Below are 15,235 nucleotides of genomic sequence, written 5' to 3'. Positions count from 1 at the left end.
AAGAATTAACCAGTATTCTCAATCATTCATCCTTTTCTCTGGAACTCCCTGCCTGCTTCTGTATTTCCAACTTCCTATGACTTGAATTCCTTCAAGAGGGAGGTTTCAAGACACTTATTCATCAATTTTTGACTACTTCTTTGACCCTTTTATGGGACTGACATTTCAGTGGGCATTTTTTTCTATTGGATTTTTGTTGCCCTTGGCCTGTGTCTCCCCTACATTAAAAAAAAAAAAAAAAAAAAAAAAAAAAAAAAAAAAAAAAAAAAAACTCCTTGCAAAAAATATCTAATGGTTACTGTGCTAAGGATGCCTAAGCCTACAGTTGTGGAGTTGAAGCAGTAGTACACTAAACACAATTATTGTTACTAGGAAGAGGCAGGAAACACCTGCCGAAACAATAATTATTCCCAGTGAGAACTGAAGCACTGAATGTTTCCTTTTGTGTATCACAACACAAGGGGACAGTCACAGTCTGCCCTCTAAAGACAATTCTCTTCCTTGACACAAAACTACATGCACCCTTCACTTAAAAATCTTAAATTCAATATGCCGTTTACACCAACCTCAGAGTCCTTGTCTGGGGAGGGAACCACAAATATCCCCAGATTGGAATGCTATTCTGGTATTCACCCTGAGTATCCTGATATAACTTTTTCTTCATTAACTTCTAATTTTCAATTTGTAGAACACCACCTCTCCTCTACTAAATCTCATCTTCTTTTCCTCACTGAAGCACAGATGTCTGAAGCAACTGACAGTAGCTCCTTCTCTGTTCCCTCCTACTTTCTCTATCCTCATTTTCACTCCAAAGCTGGATGTTGTGTCTGTGTGCATAATGACTTAACTTGCTCTTGTGCCCATGCTCCTGAATCTTCTGAATTTTCCGTCATCTGGCTATGACTACAGTCACTCTTTTAACTAAATTTATTTGTGCTTTATACCTAACATCTATAATCTCTGACTATAAAAAAAATTCTTTGACTACTTAATTTCCAAGTACATCCTGAATCTTTCCCTTCACAAAGCTCTCCACTCTTGGAGACTTAAATGTTCACCACCAGCTTTGGCTTTCCTCTCCCATCACTGACCATCCTGGGCAACTAGACTTTATCTTAACTACCTTCCATAACCTAGAGCAACTGGTTCAGTACCCTACTTGTATTCCTGACTATCTTGGATGCCTAATTCTTCTGCTTATGCTGTCATGCTATCTTCTTTGGACTCCTCTGATCACAACCTCATATCTATATTTTGTCCTATTTTTCCAAATCCTCCTCAGGATCCCCCAAAGTGGAGGTGTTTCTGGCATTTTGCCTCTGCTAATTGGGGGGGACCTGAGGAGGTATTATGCTGATTTTCCATAGAAAGACTACTGTTTCCATGTCAGAGATTCATCTCTGTGTGTTGAGTGCATAACAGAGGAGTGCATAATAGAGGTGACAGTGTCTGGCATGAAGATGAACATTCTTCACTCTTTCTCTTGCCCTAAACCTTGGTATAACACAGCCTATTCTTGTGCTATACATGATAGAGAGGTGGCCCACAAAAGGTACTTGAGCTTTCTATCACCTGAATCTTATTCACTTTATATTTCTGCCCAGAATCATGCCAAGTCTGTTCTCCAATTAGCCAAAAACCCCTTCATTAACAGAAAGTGTCAAACCTGATGGCACCATTGCCATCTTCTTTATCTCTAAAGGTGAACTCTTTGCTCAAACTTTTGCTAAAAATTCCACCTTGGATGATTCAGGGCTTGTTCCTCCTTCCCCTCCACCCTACATCTATTTCATGCAACCTGTTAAGACCCTTTGCAGTGATGTTTTCCATACCCTCTCTGGCCTTAACCCTTGGAAGGCTTATGGACATGATGGGCTCCTTCTATTGTTCTCCAAAACTGTCTCTGTGCTTGCACCTTGCCTAGTCAAACTCTTCCGATTCTGTCTATCAGCATCTAGCTTTCCTTTCTGCTGGAAGTTTGCCTACATTCAGTCTGTTCCTAAAATGGGTGACTGTTATAATCCCTTAAACTACCCTCCTATTGCTTCAATTTATTGCCTCTCTAAAGTCTTTGCATCTATCCTCAACAGGAAGATTCTTGAACATCTATCACTTCACAACCTTCTATCTAATTGCAAGTATGGTTTCTGTCAAAGCTGCTCTACTGGTAATCTGGCTTTCCTTACTGAGTCTTGGTCATCCTCTTTTAGGAATTTTTGTGAAACTTTTGCGGTTGCCTTAGACATATCACAAGCTTTTGATAGAGTATGGCACAAAGCTTTTATTTCCAAAATACCCTCCTATGACTTCTATCCTTCTCTCTCTGTAACTTCATCTTAAGTTTCCCCTCTTACCACTCTGTTGTTGTGGTAGATGGTCATTGCTCTTCTCCAAAATCTATGAACGGTGATGTTCCTCAGGGTTCTGTCTTGTCACCTACTCTCTTCCTATTATTCATCAATGATCTTCAAACCAAACTTCTTGTCCTATTCACTTCTACACTGATACCATCCTGCGCTTTTCCAAGTCTTTTCGTAGACATCCAACCTTTCAGGAAGTAAATGGCTCATTCAGGGAAGCCACAGAGCGCTTGACTTCTGATCTCTCTAAAATTTCTGATTGGAGCAGAGCAAACTTAGTAATGTTCAATGCCTCAAAAACTCAATTCTTCCATCTATGAACTTGATACAATCTTCCAGACAACTATCCCCTCTTCTTCAATGACACTCAACTATCCCTCTCTCCTACATTGAAAATCCTTGGTCTGTCCTTTACTTATAATCTAAACTGGAAACTTCACATCTTATCTCTAGCTAAAACAGCTTTCATGAAATTTGGCATTCTGAGTCATCTCTGCCAGTTTTTCTCACCCCCTCTTCCAGCAGCTAACTCTGTACAAGGCCTTATCCATCCATGTATAGAGTATGCTTCACATGTATGGGTAAGGGGTTCCACTCGTACCACTCTTAGACAGGATGAAATCAAAAGCTTTTCGTCTTATCAACTCCTCCCTTCTAGCTGACTGTTTTCAACTTCTTTCTCATTGACACAATGTTGCATTTCTTGCTATCTTCTATCTCTATTTTCACACTAACTGCTCTTCTAATCTTGCTAACTGCATGCCTCCCCTCCTCTTGCAGCTTTGCTGCATAAGACTTTTTTTTTCTCTCATCTCTATTCTGTCCACCTCTCCAATGCAAGAGTTAACCAGTATTCTCAATCATTCATCTCTTTCTCTCATAAACTCTGGAAGTTCCTGCTTCTGTATTTCCATCTTCCTATGATTTAAACTCTTTCAAAAGGAAAGATTCAAGACACTTATTCTATTTTTTATCATTGTATCTGACATCTATATGGGAACTGGCATTAAGTGGGTCTTTTTTATTCAAAATTTTTGTTGGCCTAGGCCAGTGGCCCTCATACAAAAAAAAAAATAAAAAATAAATAAATAAATAAAAAAATAATAATAATAGTGATAATAATAAAAAAAAAATTAATAAAAATAAATAAATAAATACAAGAAAAAAAATAAATAAATAATAGTGAGAAAATCAAGAATGTGGCTACAGTGATTGGATTTCTGGTTGCCGGAATTCCAGTGATAAAACTCGGGAAACTATATCATAGAAAAATTGGAAATTGCTAAAATTTCAGTATTAGAAGAGAACAGGAACTTTGCCAAATGGATAGCAATCACTTTTGAAATGAAAACTGACTTAATTTGGTGGATTAATCAGGTAACATTGCAAGATAGAAAAATTTTCAGGAAAGCTACAAAAATAGATCTGTATACAGATGCATCAACTTTAGGTTCAGAAGGTTACCTTAATCATCAATTAAAAAATGGTAGATGGTCAGCAAAAGAAAAGAATTGCACATTAATGCACAGGAATTCAAAGATATCTTATTTGCAGTGAAATAATTTAAACATCAAATCAGAGGGAGGCATGTTAGAGTATTTTGTAATAACATGACAACAGTAAATTATGCAAATGAAATGGGTGGAACAAAGTCTGTAACATGTAATGACACCAGCATTGAAATATGGGAGTAGTGTGTAGTACATGAAGCATGAATTACGTGCTCTCACATACCTGGTAAGGACATTGCATCTTGAATTCAATGGCAGACTTGAATGGAAATTGAATGAGAATGCTTTTGGAAAACTATGTGAAATCTTTGGGACATCAAGCACTGATCTTTTTACCTCCAGACTAAATAAACGGATACCTTGATTTTGCTCACAGAAACCTGACCGCAAAGCAGAACATTTTGGTGCTTTCTCAATAAACTGGGCACAGTTTGATCTGATTTATATTTTTCCCTCTTTTGCCCTGAACACTAGATGCCTTTAGAAGATGTGAGCAGAGAGGGCAAGGAGGTGGTTGATTGTGCTGTTCTAGATGTCCTAAACATGGATAGGAACACTATTCAAATTGCTTGTCAAAGAACTAAGGCTCATAATGAGGAGGAAAAATGTCCTGAGGTTGCTGTCAACAGCAGAGGAATACCCCATTATGATACACACCAGGTTGATGGCATGTCTGTTGTGTGGCAGGAACTGTGAGAACAAGGCATTTCTGCATCAGGTACAGACATTATCAGAAACCATCTAAATCTGGGATGTCAACCCTGTGCTACAAAAACTGAGGTCTATGGAGCCTTTATGCAGCCTTTCCTTGAAAGAACTGACATTAATTAAAACTAGTGATGCTAATGGCACTCACACAAACAGTGAGAGTGCAAACTTTACATTTACTAATGCTAAAGAACATTAGCATTGGCAAGGATTCTATTTGTCTCAGGTTATGGGACAACAATAAACAATGAAGACCCAAATTTAATGTCCAGTTTGTGAAGTTCAAAGTGTATGCTACAGATCAGTGACCCTCAAGCATAAAAGAAAAAGATTATGTGTGTATAAAACATTAAAAATGTATATTGAAGTGATGGAGATCAAGAGAACAGAAAATAACTAAATAGCTTTACCAAGCCAAACAAAACGGTTTCAAAAGAAACTATTTTGAGGTGGATTAGGAATATGCTTGAATTATCAGAAGTGGACACGGAAAAGTATAAAGCTGGCAGTGTTAAGCCAACTGTAGCGTTGAAGGGCAAGGCCATGGCTGTGCCAATAACACACATCATGACAAATGCCAATTGGTCAGGGGAGACCACCTTTGTCAAGCACTATGACAAGGATAGTTAAGAAAGTTGACACATTACAGGAAGCTGTACTAAAATAAGGAGTACTTACTTTGATATGTAATTAATCATCCAGTGGACAAGCTACAAATTTACTTTGTAAACTTTTTATAATGCAAGGGATTTTGGGTCATCGATATTTTAACCAAAATCACACAGATATTTTCAAAATTGACCAAGAAGAACTAATATCAAAATATGATACCCATATGGCTTTAAAACCTCATGCAAAAGCAGAATTCAGCAGACAGGTGATCTGCTAAAATAAAATTGACAAAGTACATGAGACACTGCAGTTATGCTGAAATATGCTTCAAATTTTGCAAAGCAAAAGGGAGCTTTCACATGCCCTCCACTCCTTACCTATGCAATGCAACATCTCATGGATAAACAATCTAAGCAATAAAAAATGGTAACTGAACTGTAATGTGGGTAATTGTGCACTTTAAGGTCTGAGAATGTAGGACAACACGGTGTATCTTATATGAAAGCTCCCTTCTAGCAAAAGTTATTTGCTTTGCAAAATTTGAAGCATATTTCAATTGACCTGCAGTAAGACTCGTACTTTGTCAAATATCTGAAATAAAGTACACTATAATTGCAATGAATGAAAAAAAAAAAAAAATTATTGCTCACCATAATAGCAGTAGAACCAATGTGAGGTATCCAGAGGCAATATAGTGATGAAACTACTGTATAGTAAAAAACAGTTTTTGGAACACTTACACTTAACAATAAATTATCCACCAGAAAGTGCAGTCATGATAAAGGTATAGGTACACTTAATAGTCATTACTATGCTCTACAATACAAGCATGCACGGGTGTTTGTATGTGATGTGCCATCCATTGTTTTAATGGCACGATCTTGATTCAGGCACAAAAAATCTTTCAGGTTATGTTTAAGTATCTGAACCTCTGAAACCCAGAAAGTATCTGCATTATCTAACATCTGCAATATAAATATCCAAGTTAGAGAAGGTTTACTGTATTTCATCATTGTTTCAAAGAGGTTTAGAAAGTAAGCTGCTCATTAATAACACATCCAAGATGCTGTATTGCATAACAACTGAGTTGAGATTATCTACAACCAACAAATCTCAGACCTACTTCTGAACTTTTTCTCTTTTCTGGATAAATGAATTCCTCCTCCAGCACCCGATTTCCATTCCTCAGATGGATGCCCAAGATTCTGCAAGGCAATAATTTTTTACTGAAGATATTTTAAAAAAATCCTGTCTGATGCAACTGTTCTGTAACATCTTTTGTGAAATAAAAACATATCCAACCGCATAAAAATTAGGTGCTTCATGGAATAATGATGGAAATACCAGACTGGTAACTTTTGAGTTAATATCATGTGACATTATTTTGACCATTTTTCTATTTGCCAGCAGTCAAATGCATCGAATCTGGCCTGTCAATAAAGCTGAAACCCCATAAAAAAAAAAAAAAATGCCAATGTGACTTTATTTGTGCTTCATACAGTGCAGATTAATGTGCCATAGTCTGAAAAAAACTAAACTACATGACTACAGGGAACAGTGTTGCCAAGGTTTTCTGCTATGCCTCACAAGCTATAAGCTTGGTTCCACAAATTTGCTAACCAGTAATTAGTGAGGCTCATTTTTCTTCAGTTGATTAGCATTTTTGCTGACTCTGGAAAACATTAATGGATTTAATAACCTCTGCAAAATACATTTCTGCTTTTGCTAACTTTTAGTCAGCTAATATAATGCATGCAGGAATTTTCTTGTTTGTTGAGTGCATCTCCATCAGTCAGGCAGGCATGATATTGGCTGCATGACTACATCATGTGTATATCATAAGATGTGACTAGTTGATGCAACATCAGGGTCAGCTGAGCAACAATGCACAATAATTATTCTGTAGTTTTAAGTTTAGTTCACTTCACTTACATCATTGTCACTGACACATTATATATGTTACTGTTGACTTGTCAATATGGAAAGTGATGAAAGTCAAAGTAGAGATGTTTTAGGTTCACCTGAGAATGAGTTATGTCTAAGCTACAACATAATAGAATTTTGGTTCTCTAGGTGTTTCTTCAGGGATTTTGAAGCCAAAACCCCATACTGATGGTAAATTCATAAGACAAAAATTCCCTGCTAGCAGTTATGTTAGTTTCTGCTAATTTCTTCAACAGTTTAGCATTTATTAAGGTTTTTAGTTAATAGATTATTGATTAATGAAGCTAACTTTTCAGTCAGCAGATTACTGGTCAGCAAAAGTAATTTTTTCAGTTAGTGGTGCTCACCTTTGGTAGCGTCCACCTTTGGCTATAGCATGCCTTGTCTTTCTTATTAGTACTAGCCACATTTTTTTATTTAACATTTATTTTAAGCTGTTCCTGTCACCCACTCTCTTCCAATTATTCATTAATGATCTTCTTAACTGAACTTCTTGTCCTAGCCACTCCTATACTGATGATACCACCCTGCATTTTTCCACTTTTCCTAGACATCAAATCCTTCAGGAAAAAAGCAGTTCATGCAAGGAAGCCACAGAATGCCTGATTTCTGATCTCTCCAAAATTTCTGATTGGGGCAGAGCAAACTTAGTATTGTTCAATGCCTCAAAAATTCAATTCTCCCACACAATTCATTGACAAACTTCCAGACAACTATCCCCTCTTCTTCTGTGACACTCAACTGTCCTCCTCTTTACACTGAACTTTCTTGGTCTGTCCTTTACTTATAAGCTAAACTGGAAACTTCACATCTCATCTCCAGCTAAAACAATTTCTATAAAGTTTGGCATTCTGAGTCATCTCCGCCAGTTTTTCTCATCCCCCCAGCTACTAACTCGCACAAAACTTTCTTCTTTCTCTCATCCCTATTCTATCCACTTCTCAAATGCAAGAGTTAACCAGTATTCTCAATCATTCATCCCTTTCTCCTGTAAACTCTGGAACTCCCTGTCTGCTTCTGTATTTTCTCCTTCCTATGACTTGAACTCTTTCAAGAGTGAGGTTTCAAGACACTTATCCTTAAATTTTCGATGATTCTCTTGATGTCTCTTTTGGGACTGGTGCCTAAGTGGGTTTTTTTTCTAGTTTTGTTTCCCTTGTCCAGTGACCCTCTTATGTAAAAAAAAAAAAATAAATAAATAAATAAAAAAAATAAATAAATAAGATGTTATGTTAAATTTTATGTCATGTCAATAAAAATTATGTAATGAGTTTTGGGATGAAAAGAAAATATACACTGACCATCAACACTTTGGCATCCTTGGTTCTAGTGCCATCCCAAATTACTCACTTTCCTGCATTAATCAAGGTTTACCCCTTGACACCTCTAAGAGTAATTCACCTTTTGGTATGTCTAAAGATTTAAATACTAGTGTGCTTGGTGTACTAGAAAATCTTTTTGGGTAAATTAAAACTGCTATAGTTTTAATTGTAAATTAAACACAATTATCATGAAACAAGAAACAGGAAACAAACCTGGTGAACTCATGGAAATATTATGCTCTTTCTTCATTCACCAGTCGTCCTTTATGCACTGAAATGCTGTGGACTTTTTGGAATCCTTGATGTTCTGAACTAACCTTTCTATAAAACATCTTAACTTGTTCTATCATCATCATGCCAGATAGCCACACCATAACTCCATTGCTGTTGAAACCACTGCATTATTACGTGATCGTGATCTGTACTATTTCCACCTTTCATTACTTTTTGTATGTACATCCATTTCTTTGAATCACTGTTGGCGAAAAACTGCTTCAGCTTTTCCCACTGAATCATGCACAGTTGATGATTTTGTGCCATAAGCTTCACAGAGGTGATGAACAGAAACACCACAATCTAGCTTTTGCAACACTTACACTATTTTTTTATTGTTATTGTGTTAGGTTTGCATTTTGAGCTCTGATTTGCATTTCCTTTTTTCTTTTGAAGTTATAGCTGGGAAAAAAAAAAAAAAATCTGCTCCATGTTGGTTAGATTTGCACACACACACACACACACACACACACACACACACACACTTATCATATCATATATCAGATACTTGCCATATGAAGAGAGACTGGGAAGATTACATCTACTGTTGGAAAAAAGAAAAGGAGAGACTTGATTGCAATATATAAAGTGTATAAGAAAGTGGAGAAGGTGGACTGGAGTGACTTGATGATTTGGGATACACAAGATATTAGAGGGCATGAAAAGAGACTGAATAAGAGTGCTTGTAGAAGAGACATCAAAAGTATAGCTTCCCTTGTAGAAATAATGATGTATGGAACAGTCTGGATAAGGAGATAGTAAATGCAAGGAGTATACATGGATTCAAAGTTAAGTTGGATATTAAAAGATATGGAGATGGGACAGCACATGCATATCTCTTTTTCCATAATGCACAACTAAGTAAATACAACTAAGTAAAAGTAAATACACATTTGGGGCTTTTTGAATGGCCTGGCAATGTGGTGCAGAATTGCTCCTACCATCAAAATTGCTCCTGAGTTTACTTGCTCCATTTCTTTCCTAATATATTTCACAGACAAAGCAATAGTAATTAGTCGATGAATTTCATTCAAATGTTGATAATATTAAAATTCCCTATAAAACTTTTATACTTGCACATAAAGTATGTTTTGATACTTTGTTATCACTCATTACTCTTGTTTTCCTACTTTTTTTTGTTTAAATTTTAACATATTGCACACACAACAGAGCATTAGTAAGCTGTCAATATACTGCAACTCCATACAGATGTTGATAATATATAGGATACATAAAGTGTCTGGTAGATGTTTTGCTCTTTTCACTATAGTGTGAACAACAGCAGTACTGTGCAATAATTATAGTGTCATCTATAGCCATGCACAGTGAACTAATCACACTGCCATGGAATCTTTAAGAGATAACATCGCCATCCTCAGACCTTCAATAACTACGCTCACCCTCTCTTGGTCCAGCTGGCTCCTAGGAAGGTCACGCCACCCCAGCACCATCCATCATGGTTTCTATTGAGTATCAGAACAGAAAAGGGAAGGCAGGCAAGGTGAGTAGTAACCTAAGGGGTGACTACAAACTCCTTATTGGCAACAAAGGGCTGACTGATGATCTTACACTCCTGTAGGAGAGTCAAGATGAGGGTCAAGATGGAGGTGTTGAGAGTGAGGTACTAAAGGATGCCACAAGGTGATGCCACACAGCCTACAAGGACCTGGTGGAAGCCAAGCCTGGCCTTTATCCAAGGCCTAACATCATCACCTCAACTCCTGCTACACCCTCCCCCTACCAGGAAGGACAGCCAAGCTGTTGGTGATGCCCAAGGTCCTCCACCTTCACCATGACACTTAGCTGCCTTCCACCATTACCTTGGACATCATCCAGCTATCCCAAATGCAGATAAGTACTCCTGGCATTCTCAGTTGTGTCAGCTAGTTAGTTTAGTTAGGAGTCACTGGATAGAGAGGTATCCTCCTTGGTCTGTGATTATTATTAGTGTTATAATTATTCTTTTAGTGGTATTAACCCTGTGACTTGAGAGTGATAGAGTAAAGTATTTGTTTTCTTTATCTCTCTTTCATTTAGACTGGTTCTAAAATTGTTTTGGATATTAAATGAGAAAAATATTCATACTTGTTTTTCTAGTTATTTATTGATATATTTTTTTTATTGTTAATGATTTATTGATTTATATTTTTCATTCTTTTTTATTTAATTAAATATGTGACTGTGAAAGCAGCACATTACCTCATCCTTAGCCAGCCTCCAGGCCTCTGTCAGAGCCTCCTCAGCATCTTTGTGATTTAAATTTGATTCTTATGGATCTATGTAAATCTCCCTACCCTGTGATATTCTTCTACTTGATTTACCAGATATCTTCCCTCCTCTTGTACCTTTCCCACCACTTTGTTTACTACCTCTTTCAGCCCCTTCTCTCTCACTGCTTTGTTGATCTCCTTAATCCCAAAGACAATAAAGCATTTTATCAACTGTCTCCCTTACAAAAGATTCATTACTCTTGATAACTTTTACCACCTTTTGTGTTATTTTGGCCTCAATTAATTGTTCCTCTATTATTTTCTCAAATTTTACACTCTCTCCTTGCATGATCTCTTTCTCACTCTTTTGTTTTTCCAACTTATCTACTTTCCTCTCAAACTTTACCTTTTCTCCTTCTTGGAGCTTTTTCTATGCATCTTGCCTTTCACTTAATGAACTACAGTTTTGACACTTCCTTCCACTTTCTTATTGCATTCCTTAATTTCAATTTCCAGAGCATTGCACTGATTTCTTAGCTCTACATTTTCAGCTTTCAATCCCTTTATTTCTTTACACTGGCTTACCTGGGTCTCCTTCCATAACTTTAATTCTCTCTATCAATATTTCAACATAATTTTTCCAAGGTCAGCACCCTTCTCTGCTGCCACATTTTTGTGTTTACCTACCTGTTTCCTGCACTAAACCCTGAAAAGGTTTCACCTTAACTTTCTCCTGCCACCAACCAGTCATTTGGTGTAAACAGTTCATTTTGATTCGGCTCCATTTTCTCCTATTTTTCTCTTCCACCTCTACTTTTAATATCACTTCTATCTTTTTTTTATTTTATTATGGTGACAGAAACAGCACTACTCCAACTCCCCATACCAAAAGTGGCTTATTCTAGTCAAAGATCTGTGCATCTTCCCAGCTTGGTTACCCATGTGTGTACTTATCTAGTTGTGACATACGGGAAGGGAGGTATGCTCGTGTTGTCCCGCCTCTATTATCCAAAAATTTATCCAGCTTTATCTTGAAATGATGTATCGTTGTTGCTTTGACCACTTCTCTGTCCAGTGCATTCTAGACTTCAACAGATCTATAAGAAAACTGTGCTTCTTGATTCTTGCATGTGTCTTTCTTCAATTTCTTCCTATGGCCCCTCATGGTTTGCTCGTCCCACAATATCAGGTTCTTTCTATCAACTTTCTCTAATCTTTCCATCAATCAAAACATTGCAATCAAATCCCCTTTCGTTCTCCTCTGCTCCAGGGACATTAGGTCCAGTCTTAACAATCTCTCCTCATAAGGGAGGTCTATCAAACTTCGGACCATTCTGATTGCAGCTCATTGTATCCTCTCCAGCTTTTTAATGTCCTTCTTCAGATTTGGTGACCAAACCACTACTGCATATTCTAACTTTGGATGTATCATAGTTACAATAATCTTCATCATATCCTTGTCAGTGTATGAAAATGCCATTCTTATGTTCTTAAGAAGATTGTACGTTTCTCCCACAATTTTATTAATGTGCTTTCTTAGTGGCGTATTATTCATTAGTATTACTCCAAGATCTTTCTCATTGTTCCTTTTTGGTATTTCTACTTCTACCAGCTTATAGGTTTCAACAGGTCTATTTTTTGCTTTTTCCAAACTCCAGTAGACTATATTTTCTTGCATTAAACTCCATATTCCATTTTTTACTCTATTCGTATATCTTATTCAAGTTCTCTTGAGGTAGGTCACAGTCCTCTTTATTCTTGACTTCCTTCATGATCTTTGCATCATCAGCAAACAGACTTGTATAACTTCCTATCTCTTCAACCATATCATTTATGCATACAGCAATCATAACTGGAGCTAGGACTGGTCCATGAGGAACAAGAATGATCATGTGCTCATTGAACTCCAAATAACAGAAAACTTAAAGTGCCTGAGAGAAGAGAGCCACAAGATTGGAAGGCTGAACTATAGTAGGGCAGAATATAAAGGCATGAAACAATATTTTAAATATGCAGATTGGAGTGCCTTTGATATGACCAATACCATCAATGAAAAATGGGGCTTGTTCCTTAAAACATAATGACTGTGTCAAACAATATGTGGCAAAAGTGAGCAGGGGAGAGGTTAGGAAAAGTGACTGGTTTCACAAAAGGTGTATGAAGACAGAAAGTAAGAGACCAGATGTGGAATAAATGGAGAAGGAAAAGAAGACCAGAACTATGGAAAAACTACACAAAGGCCAGAAATGAGTACATTCAATTATGCAGAGAGATAAAAAGAAACTATGAGAAAGATATAGTGGAGAAGTGTAAGGACTAGCCAAAATTATTTTACTGATTCATAAACAGTAAACTAAAAACAAAGAAGGGATAAGCAAGCCGGAAGTGAATGAACTGGAATACACGAAGACTGCAGAAATGGCAGAGGTCATGAATGACTGTTTTCAGAAAGGTTTCACCAAGGAAGATGACTTCAACAATCAAGAGGAAACAAGCAACACCTTAGATGAAATCCAAATATCTATTGAAGTGGAGAAATTACTAAGTGGGTTAGATGCAAGGAAGGCACATGTACCAGATGGAGTGTCATGCTGGCAGGTTCATTTCCATTAACTTTTTTTTCCTTGGCCAGTGTCCCTTCTAAAAAAAAAAAAAAAAAGTTAAAGGAAATGAACCTGCCAGCATTAGAACAAAGAAGATAAAAGGGGGACTTAATACTGATTTGTAAATTGTGGAATAGAGTGGAAGAAATTGATAATGAGAAACTACTGCTAAGAGAATTAGAAAATGCTAGATACACACGAGGCCACAGCAAAAAGCCAAGAAAAGGAAGATGCTTGAATAAGATAAAGAAACATATTTTCCCACAATGAAATATAGAAGTTTGGAACAAGCTAAGTGAGGATGTAGTATCAGCAACGAGTGTGCACAACTTTAAGGAAAAACTGAACAAGTGTAGATATGGAGACAGGACCACACAAGCATAGCTCTAGCCCTGTAAATTACATCTAGGTAAATACAACACACATGATCATTAAATATAAAGTTTAAATCACAGATAGATTGCTGGTTCCCAAATAGGATCCAAAGCAGCAGTCAAAACTTGAAGGATAAGTGTCTTGAAACCTCCTTCTTGAAGGAGTTCAAGTCATAGGATGATGGAAATACAGAAGCAGGCAGGGAGTTCCAGAGTGTATCAGAGAAAGGGATGAATGACTGAGAATACTGGTTAACTCTTGCATTAGAGGTGGACAGAATATGGATGAGAGAAAGGAGAAAGTCTTGTGCAGCAAGGCCATGGGAAGAGAGGAGGCATGCAGTTAGCAAGATCAGAAGAGCAGTTAGCATGAAAATAGTGGCAAAAGACAGCAAGAGATGCAACACTGTGATGATAAGAAAGAGGCCTAAGACAGTCAGTTGATTAAGTTGATTAAGAATCAGTACAGAGGAGAATGACTAAAAAGGATACAGGGGATGAGGAGTATTCCTTATGAGGCGAGACTGAAGCTGTTAAATTTACATTCTTTAGAGAGACGTAGGTTAAGAGGGGACCTGACAAAAGTCTTTAAGTGGTATAAAGGTTATAACAAGGGCGATGTAAGCAAAATTCTTAGGGTAGAACCAGGGTAGAACAAGAAATAACGGGTTCAAGCTTGAAAAATTTAGGTTTAGGAAGGAGATAGGAAAAAATTGATTCTCAAATAGAATGGTAGAAGAGTGGAACGGATTCAGTAATCATGTTGTTAGTACTAGGACAGTAGAGAGCTTTAAGAGAAGATTAGACAGGTTTATGGATGGGGATAATAGATGGAAATAGGTAGGTATATTTTATTAAAGGACTGCCACGTGTAAGCCTGGTTGCTTCTTGCAGCTTCCCTTATTTCTTATGTTCTTATGTTGAGTGGACCCCCCCAACCACCACGCTACCCCCAGACATGTGAAGCATACTCCATACATGGACAGATATGGCCCCTGTACAGAGTTAGCAGCTGGAAGGGTGAGAAAACTCGTGGAGACATCTCAGAACACTTAACTTCATAGCTGTTTTAGCTAGAGATGAGATGTGAAGTTTCCAGTTTAGATTATAAGTAAAGAAAAGACCAAGGATGGTCAATTTAGAAGAGGAGGACAATTGACTGTCAATGAAGAAGAGGGGATGATTGTTTGGAAGATTGTGTCGAGTTGATAGATGGAGGAATTGAGTTTTTGAGGCACTGAACAATACTAAGTTTGCTTTGCTCTGCCACAATCAGAAATTTTAGAGAGATCAGAAGTCAGGTGTTCTGTGGCTTCCC

At 37.2% G+C, this 15,235-nt stretch overlaps 1 protein-coding gene across 4 annotated transcripts in view; it reads right to left on the bottom strand.

Moving 5' to 3' along the window:
- LOC135112606 (uncharacterized) overlaps window positions 1-15,235 on the bottom strand; it is a 152,715-nt gene that overhangs the window by 18,195 nt on the left and 119,285 nt on the right. For all 4 annotated transcript variants that reach the window (XM_064027140.1, XM_064027121.1, XM_064027130.1 and 1 more), the window contains one exon: window positions 6,315-6,396. In XM_064027140.1, coding sequence (XP_063883210.1) covers window positions 6,315-6,396 — 82 coding nt within the window. The remainder of the gene's footprint in view (window positions 1-6,314; window positions 6,397-15,235) is intronic.

Source organism: Scylla paramamosain, chromosome 2, assembly GCF_035594125.1.
Source record: "Scylla paramamosain isolate STU-SP2022 chromosome 2, ASM3559412v1, whole genome shotgun sequence".
Lineage (NCBI taxonomy): Eukaryota > Metazoa > Arthropoda > Malacostraca > Decapoda > Portunidae > Scylla > Scylla paramamosain.
Note: the sequence above shows the minus strand (reverse complement) of the source record. Positions and strands in the feature narration are given on the sequence as shown.